At 39.8% G+C, this 16,386-nt stretch overlaps 2 protein-coding genes across 2 annotated transcripts in view; one reads left to right on the forward strand and one right to left on the reverse strand.

Moving 5' to 3' along the window:
* The window catches only part of nampt1 (nicotinamide phosphoribosyltransferase 1), a 22,889-nt gene extending 13,313 nt beyond the window's left edge, over positions 1-9,576 (reverse strand). The window contains exons 1-3 of the mRNA XM_023418008.2: positions 9,422-9,576; positions 3,476-3,632; positions 970-1,073 (exon numbers count right to left, since the gene is read on the reverse strand). Coding sequence (XP_023273776.1) covers positions 970-1,073; positions 3,476-3,632; positions 9,422-9,475 — 315 coding nt within the window. The 5' untranslated portion in view covers positions 9,476-9,576. The remainder of the gene's footprint in view (positions 1-969; positions 1,074-3,475; positions 3,633-9,421) is intronic.
* A 2,143-nt stretch (positions 9,577-11,719) lies between these two features.
* gsap (gamma-secretase activating protein) overlaps positions 11,720-16,386 on the forward strand; it is a 29,418-nt gene continuing 24,751 nt past the window's right edge. Inside the window, exons 1-11 of the mRNA XM_023417888.2 lie at positions 11,720-12,077; positions 13,061-13,131; positions 14,058-14,114; positions 14,243-14,312; positions 14,591-14,638; positions 14,772-14,860; positions 15,359-15,428; positions 15,533-15,582; positions 15,866-15,976; positions 16,108-16,164; positions 16,290-16,336. Of these exons, the coding sequence (XP_023273656.1) occupies positions 11,990-12,077; positions 13,061-13,131; positions 14,058-14,114; positions 14,243-14,312; positions 14,591-14,638; positions 14,772-14,860; positions 15,359-15,428; positions 15,533-15,582; positions 15,866-15,976; positions 16,108-16,164; positions 16,290-16,336 (758 nt within the window). The 5' untranslated portion in view covers positions 11,720-11,989. The remainder of the gene's footprint in view (positions 12,078-13,060; positions 13,132-14,057; positions 14,115-14,242; positions 14,313-14,590; positions 14,639-14,771; positions 14,861-15,358; positions 15,429-15,532; positions 15,583-15,865; positions 15,977-16,107; positions 16,165-16,289; positions 16,337-16,386) is intronic.

A 16,386-nucleotide genomic window follows, 5' to 3' on the forward strand; every position in this document is an offset into this window, starting at 1 on the left:
AAAAAAAAAAAAAAAAAAAAAAAAAAAAAAAAAAAAAAAAAAAAAAAAAAAAAAAAAAAAAAAAAAAAAAAAAAAAAAAAAAAAAAAAAAAGCTGACAGATTGAGAGCTGATTAAGAAATGTGGTAAGAGATGACAATAAGACTGAGTGTAAATAAGGGTTTATTAACACTTCTCCTCACTCGAGAAAATCCTTTGTCAGTACAGAGCGCTGTGCTCTCTCCAAGGTGCTGAAACTGTGCCTCCCAATCATCAGAAACATTGCGTTCACACTTTCTTGGATACATAAATTGACGGATTCATTTCTAGTTGATGATCCCGACTTGTATCTCTTGTAAGAGTTTAGCCTCTCTCTCCTCCACGCGGCCGAATGTAGTTCCGATTTTTATTACTTTAGCATGTGTTTATTACACATCAGGAACATTTTTTTTTTATAAGAACTGGCTTTTAACCACCAAGCCACCTGTGAAAATGTAGACATGTTTGTTTATTTTTGCCCCACTTTGCTACAGCAGAATTTGACCCTTATGACAGTGAGGTTTTATGATCAAAAACTGCTACAAATACCTTAAACCTAATCTAGAAACAAATTCAATCCTCCAGTAATTAGATTCCAACCTTGCTGTATGTACATTATTTGGGTTTATCAGGAACACGCTGTATGTCTTAAGTGTGTGCGTGCATGCCTGAGACCGGCCTCTAGCGTCTCTTACAATAGACACATCACCTTCAGGATGTTTCATGTGCAAACATCAGTGTGTGCTGGCACCTGTGTATATGTACACTTCCATACCTAGTTCCAACTTCCACCTTTATTCTCAATTAATACATTGCTTGAAAATAGTCTCTTGTAACCCTCATGGAAGTTACGCAGAGATGTGCATAAAAATTGTTTTGTACAACAGCAGAGACTCACCTGAAAAAAAAAAAAGAAGAAAAAAAGAAAAAAGGATTTTTCAGCAGTCTCTTACCTCCAAAATGTAATTCCAGCCCTTCTCGTTGAAAACGTCATCCTGGAAGTGTTCTCTGTATACTTCCTTTGCCTCCTGGATCTTCTCCGGAGTCACAACCTTTCCTGCAGAGTATGAGGAAGGAGGTGGAGGAGTTGGGGAATGAGGGAGGAAGGGAGAAGAAAGCAGAAGGACATGAAGGTTCAGAGAGAGATGTTGGAGAAACACATACCGACGGAGAGAAGGCACTGGAATGTGACTCTACTGTCTGCTGGTGTAATTAAATTAGAAGCATCCCGTGCATGCTGACAAGGCGTCTTTGTCCAAAAAGACACATACAAACACACACACGCAAACCACCCCCTTGTTTCATTTCAAGTTTGGCTAGTTTCTATACCATGGAAATTGTAGCACAAAACAAGCCACAAAAGAGAAGACATGTACAAATGTATAATAACCCTAAACTACGTTAACTGACTGCTGGCTCCAGTTTCATATTTACTGTTTTTACATTTATCAACACGTTTCCAAATAAATTTCTGATAAAAAGAAATGACTACCTGCCATTCAGAGCTGAACGGAAAACTATTAAGTTTTTCCCGTTAATGTAAGACTATCCAGTTAACACTCCTAGTGGTGTGATAAAAAAGGTTCTGCTTTCACTATGATTCATCTCTTTATCCAAGAAAAATTCATTCACATTTTCAGCCCCTCCCTCCACGAAAGTAAAGTTAGAGAAGATTAAAATTCACTCTCTGACTCTGGTCTAGAAGAATTGTGATGCGCACTTTTGGTTTCCGTGAGTTTGTGGATCGAGGATGCATCTCTAATGATTGGCCTAATCACTGAGCTCCGAGGGACGCTCTGCGCAGACAGCTGGCCTTTCTCCCTCAGACGGTGAAAGAGCAGCTGTGCTTTTGTCTTCTCTCCCTCTGTTATCCTGGCTCTCTGCCCCCCCCCCCTGCACCTCTGCTACCGCACCATGAAATCCTCTTAGGAGACAGGAGGGTGATGCATTCCCTCTTTCTTTCTTTCTTTTGACTCCTTCTCTTTCTGTCTCTCTTGCTCTCTCTCCCCTTCTCTCTCTCTCTCATGCCCCTCAGGATCACACTAACCAACTTAAACATCCACCTTTACTAAGTTGAGTTAATTAGAGCATATTGTTTATTTAGTATATTGTACACATTATACTTTGCCTCATTTCAGTCTTTTCTCACTTACGTTTTTCTTTGTAACCTGCTGGCTTTGTGTTACGCTCTGTGCAGCCTAATTTAAGTGAAGCACGTTGTAACCTTGCTGGTTTTTAAGTGAGTAAAAGGACTGTTGCTGTGGGCCACAATAGCAAGCACCTGCCCTGCCGAAGTGTCCTTGAGCAATGCACTGAATTTTGAGTAGCTCCACGTATGCTGTTCAGTAGCTGACCCTGTGCTCTGACCGTGCTCTGGAGAGGAGAGAGAGAGAAAAAAACATTTCTCCCACAGGGACCAATAAAGTATCACAGAAAGAGCCACAAAGGTTGTTGTGTTGACTTTTTTTTTTTTTTTTAACCTACAACTCATCAGTAAATTACAACTAAAAAATGTTTTCTGATTGAAAAATGAAACTAACTGAACAGTGGTAAAATAAATAGCGGCTGTACTGTGCAGCTTTCCACAGTATGATGGTGAAACAAATGAAAAAGTTAAGAAAAACAAAGTCTATGTCTGGGTTATGTAATCCAAGCATAGGAATGTTACGCTATTTAATTTTTTAAGTTGACTGGAAACACATTTTTATTTACACAAAAAGCCTGAAGAGTCAGTGGCAGTGGATGAGGCTTCAACTTACAAGCTGCAAAGTCATTCAATCTGGCAGCCAGTGAAGCTCCTACTGGGTTGGAGGTCAGACCTTCATGTGTTCTGCTCAAGGACTCTTTTATTTATTCAAGCGATTACACGGTACAAAATATTGAACTTTTTGAATTTAAAAAGCCCACATATTTTATACTTTATTTTTTTTATTTAAAATTTAGAAGATATAATTTGTGTTTTAAATACCAAAAAACCATCTCAATGTAGTTTTACATCCCCTTTCTGACACTCCGGAGCTCTTGCAAGAACAGGGCGTTTTTGTGTCGGTCTTTGAGCCTGTCTTTTGATTGGCTGACTGTTTCCTGGGGGACTCACAACCAGGCCAACCACAGATACTACTGTAGCTTTGTAAAAGTAACTGGTAAATGCAAATGGTAATGTACAGTCAGTGCTGAAATGAGCCGAACAGATGGTCAAATTCTGACTAAAATGCTCCAGCTGGATTTGGCGATTCTGGTGCAAACCCCTGGGTCATCTGGTGACGTTGGAGTGACCGTCCTGTCGGCCCATTTAAAGGCACAGCTTCTCAATACGGCCTGTGTGCAGTTCTCCCTGTATTTTGATACAGTATTTATATTGCACCTGGACCTGCTTTATAATAATTAAAAAAAAAAAAAAAAAGACATGAAGTCTCACTTTCTACAATATGGGACCTTTAAATCTGAGTCAGGACTTACCTTTTAGGTATTTGTGGAGGATGTACTGTAGGCCGTAGAAGACCGTTTTGTCATATTTGACTTTTCTGCTTTTGGTGGAATCTGTCCTCTTCTCGCGGCACTCGAAGTAGGAATACACTTTACTCGTGTTGGGAGGGTACTGTTTGTAATGTGTTACCTGGAGAGACAGAGAACATATTGACGAGATAAGAGAAGTTATCCCAGTTATCTACAATAAATAACCAGCTGAAGATAATGTGGCATAGTCGCAGGTGATGCTATGTGAAAAGTGACAAGATTTATTTAATGGATTTATTTACTTAATGGCTGAGCCTCATACTGACACCCACAACTGACAAACCACCGTGATAAATGAGAAAATTCATAATCTGTGTGTGCTCCTCCTGAGCAGCTGGTCAGGAGATTTAAAAAGGCATGAATCCTTAACAAGGTACAAATCGATAGAAACACTCTTGTCTTCACTCCTGTCTTATTACAGACTCGTGTGAAAGGTTAGGTCTATTTCCTGAACCAGATTTGTTTGGAGTGCATAATTAATCATGCTGAACTGTATGTTGTGAGTCATGGCTGCCTTGTGAAGTGTTAGTATTGCAAAAACAGGAGCAACTGGAATTGCTGTGTTTTCCTCTATGTTTCACAATGATGTGTGTACAATATTAGATTGTAGATTAGAGGAACTAATGACACAACTAATGTTGAAATGCCTTCAAGCTTACATTGCAAGTGTTTTTTTAAAAAGTGGACAAAGTTTAATAAATCACCCTAAACCTCATATATTTGTAAGCAAAGGTAATAATAAAACATTTTTAAGGAGCAAATCAAATTTCAATGCTCGGACACAAAGGAGTATGAGGATTCAGTAGCTCAGTGCAAACAGAAGCAATCCAGAGAGCTATTTGGACTTACGACACAAAGTATTACACAAAGTAGAGTATTTCATCTGCGATTATAAGGAACCAAACCGTTCCAGTTCAGCAAAGGACCCATCAATCCATCTATTGTGTTAAAATTGAATACTATACCAACATGTCATGATAAGGGTGAGGCATGTCAGACTTTTCCCCCCACACAGACACGTTCTCTATTATTCTGCTACTGTGTTATTATCCAGAAAATACCAGTTTCAGTTTTGTGCGTGCTTCTAGTGATCTTCTAATCTATTATGAACTGACTGATACGAGAAACATTGACATTTAGAATCAAGCAAAACCATTTGAGACATGCCCAGGCATGTTTCACACACACAGAAAGATAACACTGTTTGAGAGAGGCGATACCTTTAAGATACACGCTCACAAAAAGGACAAGATACAGCGTCAGCTGTAGCCACCCAGTCATCAATTAAATACCAAATGAGTCCAGGGATTTCCAGAGAGTACACTGGGGCATTTGAGGATTTAACCCTCGTCACAGCACCACTTGTATGCACTGAACTCATCGATCATGGCATTAGCAGACTGAAGAAATGAGGACCAGGCAGCATTTGACTGGTCTGTTTGTCGTCTCAAATGTTCTTAAAGCGAGCAGCCAAGCTGCAAATGAAGCTATGAGAATTAAAGGGAAATTTTAAATGCTAAAATATAGCATCATTAGCACAGGGAGCTGTCACTTGGGTTATATTAGGTAACATCAGCCACCATAAAGGCACTGGTCATACCAGACCAAGTAAGGTTGTAGCAACAACACACCTTGACATTAAGTATGACTAATAAAGTTGATGATATGATGATCACTCAGTAATGACTTTGTAATCTGACATTTACTTTCAGACTCATCTGATTTTAATATCTATAAAATGTAGCTTAAAATATGTGGTTCTGTTGTACAAAAAGAATGAAGTGATCTAACAGTTCCCTCAAGAGCACAGGAAGACATTTTACTACAGATAATACAAAATATTAATCGAGGCTGAACATAGGTCAAGGGCTTGTCTTTCATTTGACTACAACCTTGGTAAAGCACGGAACTTCTCACCATTGTAAATACATAAAGGTGACATTGGAACCACAGGTGTATTTACCTATGAAAATGGCCTGAAGGCTAGATCAAAACTTAGCAACACAGCTCAAAACAGCTCCTCAGGAGAGGAGATAAATGTCAATGAACTACTCAGTTTCTTTGACCCCCCTCTCTGTCCTTTCCTCTGAGCTTCCGATAACTCTATTTTGAGTCAAGACATACAACATGACACTGGGCTGGACCACATTCACTAGAGTCACATGCCAATGTATACACACAAACCCACCATCAGTCTAGTTTGCAAGGGACACCACCCTCAGCTGATCATTAACATTCAAGGATATAAATAATGTATTATCAAATATTGACACACACAGACTATCAGCTAATGACATGGAAACCTATATTTGAATGTAAATCATACAGCGTGTGGTAGTATTAAAAGCAGATCAGTTAAGTCCTCCCACTGTCAAGTATGAACACAATTCTAATGGCGAATCAAGACCAGTAATTAAAGCTGCACATATCAATGTTATATTATCACTTGACTCTGCAGTTCCCCTCCTCCTCTAGTTTGCTACAGAGCCATTTTTCTCTGGAGTTGGTGGAGACCAAAACAGAGCTAAAAGGAGACTGAATACTGTATTTACATTTATCAGGTGGCACGTCTCCCAGAAATGCTAATGCTTCTCTTACTTTACTCCATGTTACATTTCCCATCCCACTGTTATGAGGTGATAATACATGTTGTGTTTACAGCTTGTTCTGGTGCCCCAAGGTGGCCACGAAAATCAATGTTGCTGTAGATTAGTTTGGAATTAGAAACGCCTTCATTGACGACTTTAGAGCTGCAATGATTTTAGACAAAACTTTTAAGTGAGAAAATATTCAGTTGATTAATAATAAAAATAATCGTTTTTTGCAGCCATACACAAATTTGATTTTTGCCTCAACTGATGCTGGTTCCACTTATTAAAATTCAGTTCAGTCTCTGATCTGAGCTAACACAGTATTACCTCTGATTTTTTAATTTTTTCTCTTATTTTCTGCACAATAAAACCATGATGGTTCATGAAGGGTCAGTGTTTTTCTAACACCATTTAAAACATTCAAGTTTTTTCTCTATCCTTCCTTTATGGATTTACTTCTGTGTCTCTCGACACCCTTGCGTGAAGAATGAAATGCTTGGACATAAAAGACCATAATTTGGCTACCAGACAGGACATTTTGAGGTGCTGGCTCTCTTTCCAAGCAGGAAAACATCTGAAGCATGCAGCAGCATGTGGCAAAATGCTTGATGGGACCATCACCTTACCCAAATGTCACAGGTTCAACCCTCTCTGTAGCTATTCTGCCCTGTGAAAATGTTTTTCCCACCAAAATCCCAGAGCCTTGCCTACTTAGTTACTGTAATTCTATCTGGATTACGGGTTAGAAAAATGTCATGTTACATAAATGTGGTCATATGGCGATATCCTTGTGTTGTGGTATTGCTTTAAAAATCAATAACAATGACACACTGTACACTTCCACCCTGTATGTTCAAATCCAACTCCTCACACCAACAACAATTTTGTACAAGCGTGTGTGCGTATGTGTGTGTTTTTCCAGACAATGGGCAAGCTTGGCTTTCTGGGTAAACTTTTCTTCTCGATCCAAACAGACGAAAAACAAAAGCATTCAGGTGCGGTTTATTTTTATGTCCCGTGAACAAAGTTTATGCCTCTGGTTGGTCTGTGAGTCAATCAATTGCTTTACTTTCAATATCCCTTCTCTCTTTACAAAGGTTATCACACAGTTGTGCACGGACAAGACAAACATACGAGCCGCTTTCAGTGAAGCAACACCCCAAACACACAGTACACAGTGACATTTGTAACTTTGGTAACTCTGAAAGAGCTCATGTATAAAAACGACTGATCTTGCATAACTGAGAAGTTGGCTTATTGTTTAATTTATCTTTTGTGTTACTCAAGTGGCTGTTTAAAGAGACAATAACTGTAACTTACTTCAGCCTGGTATGGCAACACAGGTGCAAAGACACAACATGAAATTTGATCAGTGTCAGCTCGAATATTTTGTCTTTACTCTCATTTAACTGATCTCTGTTGTTTCTTCTGAACATTTAACTATCTTGACTAGAAACACATTTTCTCAGCATTATCTATAAAGGGGAATTCATACCTACTATCAACTATATTCTGATTGCTATTGTTAATGAATAGTGACAGTAACTTGTAAACTTTTAAATACTTTGCGGCCAAGTGGAGCAAAAAAAAAAAAAAAAAAAAACCTAAATCATTGACATCTTTTGAATTGCGCACAGTTTGTTGTGGTATACAATGAGCTTAATATTAAATTGTTTTCTACTACACTAATCCAACAAGAAAATTCAGCTAACGTGCAAAAGTATGTAACAGGCACTCCATGAAATTATTATGGTAGGCTGCACAGAGCTCACATTTAAGTTGTAGCTACAATTGATTTGATCAACTTTTTAAAAAAAAAATTATTTTCAGTGATTACCTCCCTTGGCTACAATGGTACTACCTAATTTATCAGAACAACACATTGTAACCAAGGTTACAACTTATGCCAACAATGTCACCTCAGTTATAAAAGAGCACCTCTCATCTATGGGCTTTTTCTTTTAAATGAAGCCCTGGACACATCCAGAAGGAGTTACGGTCCTTTTCCTGAACCACATCCCTTCCAAACCACCACTCTAACCCTTCTCCTACCCAGTTTGGGCTTTCAATACAATAAATATATTCATATGATATCTGCAAGTACAACCTCTGTTTCCACTACTAGTGTTTTTCCTATAGTACCGTGAGGGAATGTGATTATACCACTTTCTCTTATAACTAAGCTCATAGTAGGTTCATGGATGCTAATGTGTTAATTGAGCTTTATAGATATATTTTGATTGTCATTATCCAAGCCTTGGTGCACACTTGTATTTGTCACACATATTCTCTTGCCTCAACATGCGCAACTTTTTCTGTCATTTTGTAACATCAGACTACATTTAAAAGTTCAAGTTGTAATGCGTAAGATTTCAGTTTCAATTTTAGTTGTGTTTCAAGCTTATCTTCGGCTGGTGTCCCCATCTCCCTCCCCTTTCCATAATTCTGCCTTTCTGTCCCATCAGTCCTATTACTGAATGCTGTAACATGACTGCCGTACATGGCAACCGCCCGGCAGCCACTTGCTACGTGCGCCAATACAGCCCGGCAAGTGCATTTACTCTGTGTTTGCATAGTTAATTAGCAGCCGGACTTATGGTACTAAAACCTTCCTCGCTGTTATATTTTCCATTATATCAAAGATAAAAGCCTGTAGCCAACTGTTAAATACCGTTTAAAGGCCCCGAGCGTATACATTCAATGCAGTTCAGTTAACCTAGCTGTGTCACGTAAGGTAAATGCATCCGGCTCCTTTTAACTTTCGGTTTTGATTCCCCGAAAGTGATGCATTACCACCGATAGCGGCTAGCTCCACGCTGGCTAACGTTACACCTGGCCGGGCTTTTAAAGGAGACTTTGCCCATGTGCAGTCCACCGGGCTATCCGCACGGCACTTGCTAGCTAGTTGCTAATATTAGCTTTTTTATATCATTCCCCTCCGTCTTCCTTCTGCGCTCTCTGTGAGCTAGCAAGCTAGCAAGCTAGCTGGATACCAGAGACTGGCAAAGCCGGTGAAAAACTGGCTCCGTAATAACCACTGGTCCTGAGTTTAAGTTAGCTATCTCAAAGAGGGATGCTTGCTTTCTGAGTTTGGTACCCCGTCTCTGCTGTACCAGCCCTCTCCTCCTCTTCCTCCAACCTATTCGGCCTGCTGTTAACCGACGGAGACCGGCCACAGAGAGCAGTGTGATGGCCTTGGGACTGATGATGAAACCACCTTGACTTTATCAATTTTCATCCATCAGCTGCTCCCCTCCACCCAGCCTCCCTCCATCTGGAGCCAACATGCGTACGGTACCTTGTATGAATCGGTCGCTAACAGTATGTTGAAGTCGGCGTCTCTGTGCTCCATCTTTCCCCCCTCGGTTGTGAGTCAGTCGCAGCTGTCAGTGTGTTGTGTTGCGCGCCGTGCTGCTGGGGACTCCTGCCTGGTAGTGTAGCTGGGCAGGGGGAAGGACAAGCGGAGAGAACCGGGCGGGGGAAGGGGCGGGCGGAGCTGTCGTCACCAAAATTCCGGCCCACCCTCGACAACATTCGGTTTTACTCGGCCAAGTTGCACAGTCAGCCAATCAGCGAACCTGGTGTGACCAAAGAGTGTGTGTACTTACGAAGATGATTCACCACACCACAGGAACAACACATTTGTTTTTATTCATTTCCACCATAAAGGATCTTATACTTAACGAAATATAACACTTTTTAATACAACTTTTATTACTTAGGTTAATAAATTATCAGATTATTATATTGACACATGTGTATGACATTATTATAATTTCATACACAAAAGTATAATAATGGGAGGTATAAGATTTAGCATTTTAATCACACAGTTATTATACCGTGAAACAATATTTATCACTGGAAACACTGCTGCAGTTAAGACTGGCAGCCTCTAACTGCCTCATCAATTTATTTTAACTTTGTGTGCCCCTAAACATCACTGTGTGGGAAAACTGAAACATTTAATAAGCACAGTTAGGGATTTTTGGAGGCTTATTTAATGTTAAATAATGGCACAGCACCTTTAAATATTACATTTGCTGTCAGACATCAACGTTCAGTCTATTTGTAGTACATAGTACTAGTGTAAGAGTGGGAACTCTGTGCTTCATTCTTTTCTTAGAAATCATAGAAAGACATGAGCATGGGACATTAGTCATAATTATGTGCAGTTTTCAAACTCAGCAGAGGAGGGCAGTGTTTATCAAACCCTCCTACAACATCAAAAATTAAACTAAACAAGTTATTAGTATGTAAGTGCCTTTGTGCATACATTTATGAACAGGGTGTCATTACTTCACTAGTAACTATGGGAGTCAAAGGAACATCTGTCTGTATTACATATTTAAAGGCTCTACACAAAACACAGGTAGGCTACTTTCATTTATCACATCTAATTAGACCCCTGGGCTTTTCCTAGGTCACTAAAGTCCATGCACCAAGAGGAATGAAGAAGAAGAATAAAAGTTGCCCCACTTTATCAGGTGCAACACATCAAACATCAAAGTGAGGGAGATATCAACCAACCTCAGTCACCACATGCCCATAGAGTTCTAAAAAAGAGGTCTAATTAGACAAAATAAGTGTGTGTGTGTGTGTGTGTGTGTGTGTGTGTGTGTGTGTGTGTGTGTGTGTGTGTGTGTGTGTGTGAGTATGTGGCCAAAAGTGTGTAGAGGTTTTAAGGCATCAGAAGCTTTTGACCCGATAAATTAAATGAAACACTTCATCCCTTGGACAAAATTTCAAAGGCTCCTGCGTTATTAAACCACAGTCTTTATTAATAACTTTTGACATAATTGTGAAGAGGTAACAGAAAAACATATTTCTGTAGATGACTATACATCACAGTTAGTGGTTCATATCCCAAAAGATTGGCCTCCTCGCAGGCATGTCATTAACATAATAATAATAATGATAAAATAAGCTTATCTAACCCATACACTGACTTTTTCCATTTTTATGCACTTAAAGCGACGAGACAGTCTTTCTTTTAACTAATTTTTTTCTTGTTTAATTGCTACATTTGGGATGTTGTATTATTATATATATACTGTAATATTTGTGTGGTTTAATACAAAATGTTATTGTTGGAGCTCAACAGATGCAGGCCTGTCTGGATCAGAAGAGTATAGTATATTATTAGCTTTTTATCTTCATTACTGTAATTAAAATAAGTGAGAAGAAGAAGCCTTCATTATCATCTTTTTCTTGGAGGGAATACAAGTGTCATGACATGCACAGTCTTTAATGGGCTCTTTTTGGAAGGAAACTGATGTAGTAAAAACATTCAACACCATCGCAAACCATGTACTTGACCTGCCAAACACTTTTCATACATCTTAAGTTTACACCATTCACTGTAAATAAATAATTAAAAACTATTAAATTGATTTGCAATTCAGTAAATGAAGGAACACTGTACTCCAGCGCAATGACACTCCATTGTGAACTGCCTGACTGAGGTCTGGATGGTGAAATCATTAAGCGGGGCGGTGAGAGATTCCAAGCCGCTGGACTGATGCTTCCCTCGGCCTATAACAACGATTTTCCAGGGCTGTGTGATCCCTGTGGAGGGAGGAGCTAACTTTGGGGTTCAACGTTACATTTCCGCATGTCAATAAAAACAAGTTTCTGAAGTCAAGAGGGAGAAGTGAGTAGTTAATGTGGGAACGTACTTATGTGCTGTACTGCTTTCATTTTATGCATGTGCCCAAAGCAAACACGTAAAGACTTTCGGTCACATGATGCCTAGCCTGAGCAGACACTAAATGAAAGGTGCTGCCTCTTCTTATGGACACACTTCGGAGTCTTTTCAAAGAAGGGATTTTGCGCTGAAAACCAAGGAGCAGACTGACTTGTGCACATGCTGAAGTTAAAGCAAAAGTTTGACTTACACAGAGATGTGGAGTCTGATATCCTCAGGAAGGAGGCGTCGGTCTGCAGGGTTAAAGGTGAGATGTTCAGGTGTCCGCGGTCGCCTGCTTTATCAGCGACTTAACAGTTTCCTTCCTTTAACGGGCATTATTGAACAGCTTTGACTGATAGGGGGCTAACAGTGCTAGCTAAAAGTGTCAGGTTTAAGTCAAGTCTATTTCACTGTTGTTGCTGAATTCAGAGTGAGTGTACCTGTGTTATACGTGTTTGTCTACATTTGAGGTCTAAATTCAACATGAATTATTGGAAAGAAAATGTTCCGGCTAAACTGTAGCGTGGAGATTTCTCTAGCTTTGGCTTCAAAAACAGAAAACTCCTAACTTTTAAACGATTTACAGGTGTTTACGTGTTGAGCACTAGATGGCGCTGTTCACTCTTCACATTTCTCTAAACACCGTATTAAAACGCATTAGTCAAACATTCACTAGTAAGCAGTTTGCATACCTACATGAACCTCCTAAACATGAAGCAAATTAAACAATAATGTAATAACAGTTTCCTGAATGAAGACATTATCTCAGCATCTGAGAGAATAAAACATGATTTAATAGGCATTCAGATTTCATTTACACTGTACATTTTTTTCAGACTTGAAGAAAGACTGCTTATTTTTGGAGGATCCAGTATCGCAGCAAGACTTTAAAAAATCATACAGCTTCTAAACATTCAAAAGTTTACATTAACACCATACAACACTTTTTTTCTGTAAACTCCATGTTTAGTACACAGACACACATGGTTTTTATGCAGACAACAGACATCCCGTTATATCCTACAACATTAACCAGTATATTCTTGCCAAATTATTCACCTACACATCTGGGCACTTTTTTTTTTGCATGAAACAACAACTTATTATACAATGGAAACATATTATATACTCATTCAGCATCATTAGTATCTTCAGTGTGAATGGTGGCAGGGATACTAAAAACTTTCTTGTCAGGCCACACTGTTGTTCAGACTCTGTGGGTCCATAATAATGATGCTGTGTCTGCAGAATACTCTGGCGCAGTGGACACTCGTATCCTGAACATTGAGAGAGATGGGGGCATCCTTTACTCCTGGAAGGTAAGTCCATAGAGGAGGCACTGCATATTATGTGTTTCTTATACTGGGTATGCTCATTAAGTGAGCGTGATTATCTTAATCCATATTAATCTGGTGCTCATTCCAATTTAGTTGTGTTACAAGCTGCATTTCAGCTTCACTTCATTTTACTGTTTATATGAAAGTTGCACTCACACTGCACAAAATAATCACATTTATTTCACCATAATAATGTCCTTTGAACTTGGATAGACTTAGTGTAACATGCTGTGAAAGTGACACTCTGTTATAAACCTAAAGCTCCCACATTTTTCTGTAGAATTACTGTGTCTTACATGTTATATGTGCTCTGAAGTGAAATATTCAAATCCAGATGCCATTCCTCTTCAAATGGACACCATCAAATGAAAAATTCTATATTCTTTCCTCCAGATTTCTCTGCAGTTCTGCTTGACATATTTGGTATTTTTGGAAAGCTTGGGATCCTTACTAGAATTTAAAATAAAGTTCTGTGTGTTGAACCGTGCTTCTCTGCACAACATACATTTTTAATGATAGAGCCGCCAAAGACTCTGTGGGTTTAGGAGGTTAAAGACAGTGTGCAGCCTGCAAACAGAAAATAATCTCTTTTTCTAGTGCAAGGTTTACAATTTAATGCATGCCTGGCTGTGCCTTGGGTTTCAAAGAAGACTTTTATTTAAAATCTTCTGAGCAAAAAATGTGTCAAACTGCTGGTTTGAAGTGAGGCGGGTCTAGTCAGGATAAGCAGCGAGGTCAGCCGGGGTAATGAAGAGGTCAAGCATGACGTTCCACACATGTCACTGTGGTGGAAGACACCGGTGGGAAAGTGGGTCTATAGGTCAGATCAGGTTATGATTATCCATCTCCGTACTTTGATTGATTTAATGACACATGACCTAACAGGAGGAACTACTCTATTCTGACAGGGAGCAACAGCGACCACCAGGATTGGGAAATACGACTCCAACACCAAACAGAACAAGGTATTATGAGTGTGTGTGTGTCACATGTTTCTTTCCCTTCAGTGCTGGTGCAGGTTTTGCTTTTGTCTGTGCAGCTGTATCTTTGTGCACTCATCCCCATGCGGCTGCGTTTGTGTTCTCCGCAACAGCTCCTGTACTCATTTGACAAGCAGGTGTGTGTCAGCTGCTGTTCCCTGAACAAGGAGGAGACGTTGTTGGGTGAGCCTCTGTAATGTTCAGACAATGAATTAACCAGCAGTAGACATTATTAACAATTCTGCGTTCTTGGCCCAAAATCAAGAATTCCTGCAACATTATTATCTTGCAACATAGGGCGCCACAAGAATAAGACCAGTTTGGGTGCAGATTATTGACTGCAGTGGTGCCAAACCATTGTGAAGAAAAATTAAGTCTAATGTAAACCAGCGTCGTCTATGTGGAAAATATGTGTAATATTAACGTCACGTCACACCTAACCTTTGCTTTTTCCCTCTCAGCTGTCAGCTTGGCACAAAATACCAGAGGAGAAGAGCGCCTCAGACCAAGTAACACTCAAGATCTCTTACTCCCAATTTCATTTACCAGCTATGGCATTAACCTTTTTCAGCTTCCTTAAAGTGCCTTGAATCCATATATGACATTTTCAATCTTGGCTGTAATTGTGTCTGATCTTTGTAGTATCCAAGTGCCTGACTCTCCTGATTGAGATCCATCCCATCAACAACACTAAAGTCCTCAAGGCAGTTGACTGCAGGGTCAAAGTGCAGGTAGAGAGTGTGTGTGTGTGTGTGTGTGTGTGTGTGTGTGTGTGTATGTGTATGTGTGTGTGTGTGTTGTCTTGGCTACTTTCGAGCAGGTTTTACCGCAGCCAGGAGCTGACGTTGCAGTTTTGGAGAATTGGAGCTTACAGTGTAGAAGTGCCACAGACTATTTATGTTATCAAGCTTGCTGAAAGTGCACTGGCGTGTAGTCGCTTTTCTATCACTTTCTCTTAATCACTTTTTATTTCTCTTTCTAAATTATGTCACCTCATCAACAGAGGAACATTATAAATGACTGTGTAATTAAGCTACTGTTGCTATAATGCATGCATTCCTCACTATTTGTTGCCCACCGTGTTGCCAAACCACACATCTACAGACATGCCGAGAATGTTTGAGGACTGTATTGGAATATAAAAACCAGCAAACTGATGTCTCTGTCTGGTAAGTGTCATAAACCGCTCATTCACACGCTGACTGATGTTTGCCTGTGGGTTTCTTTAGTTCCTCCACCAAGAAACTGACAGGAGATCAGTGCTGGAGAGCCACCTACTCCTGCTGACCGAAGACGGATGTGAGTCCAAAACAGAGAAAATAATCCCTCGGTTCTATGGAGAAAAATTACACTGGACATATATTAGTTGTAGTCAGACGTAATTATCCTTCTGTGTGTTTCAGATGTGGATCTGTACCATGTTCTCCTGAACAAACACGAGGGTTATAGAGTGGTAAGTTGTACTCTACATTCGCCACATTGCCCGCTCTTTTCTTTTTGATAAAAGTTGCATGGAGAATATTTTTTTAAAGGTATAAATTCTTTCCGAGGATCAACATATCCAGCAATTAATAAGTTAAACAGTTGGAATGTATTTACATAACCCTGTGCAAAGAATATATTGTTTCGACCCCATTCTCAGGCAATAAACTATAGTGTCTCTTACCCCCCCGGGGGTAGCTGTGCATTAAGAATTCAGAATATGCTGAATATGAATATGCGTTTGTGTGAACCAGGTGATGGCGAATCCCGAGCGTTTGCCCAAAACTGTAGAGAGGATAGCAGATGATTTAAGTTGGGTCCAGTGGGACGGACACACACAACGTCTCTACTGTCTTACACACAAGGTAACACAATCACACGTGGCCGTGAATAACATACGTACATTCATTCATACGGGGACGGCTACGTCACACATCAGTTGACACACTGAACAAGCTGCAAGATGACCTCACAAACAATTAGGTGTCTTTCACAGGACAAGTTCCTGCTGCGTTGTGTTCAGTTTTACCCCAGTCGTAACTGTGAAACTGTGGTAAGTCAACTCTATGTCTTATAGTTTAATAAATTGCCGGTTTTTGTGCACATGCTGCCATTGTTATTTGTCTTTTCACTTGATAATAACCTGCTGTTCTCTTGCTTTACGTTGCTGTCCAACAGATGGAGCTCCCGTTAGAGTTGCCTGCTAATCCTTTCCATACGGTCAAGTAAGGCAACTACTACACCACAGTATTAGACATATGTCTTCTCAGCTGGC

Source organism: Seriola lalandi, unplaced genomic scaffold (assembly GCF_002814215.2).
Source record: "Seriola lalandi dorsalis isolate HSWRI2012SDOR001 ecotype SW California unplaced genomic scaffold, Sedor1 jcf7180002054579, whole genome shotgun sequence".
Classification (NCBI taxonomy): Eukaryota; Metazoa; Chordata; class Actinopteri; order Carangiformes; family Carangidae; genus Seriola; species Seriola lalandi.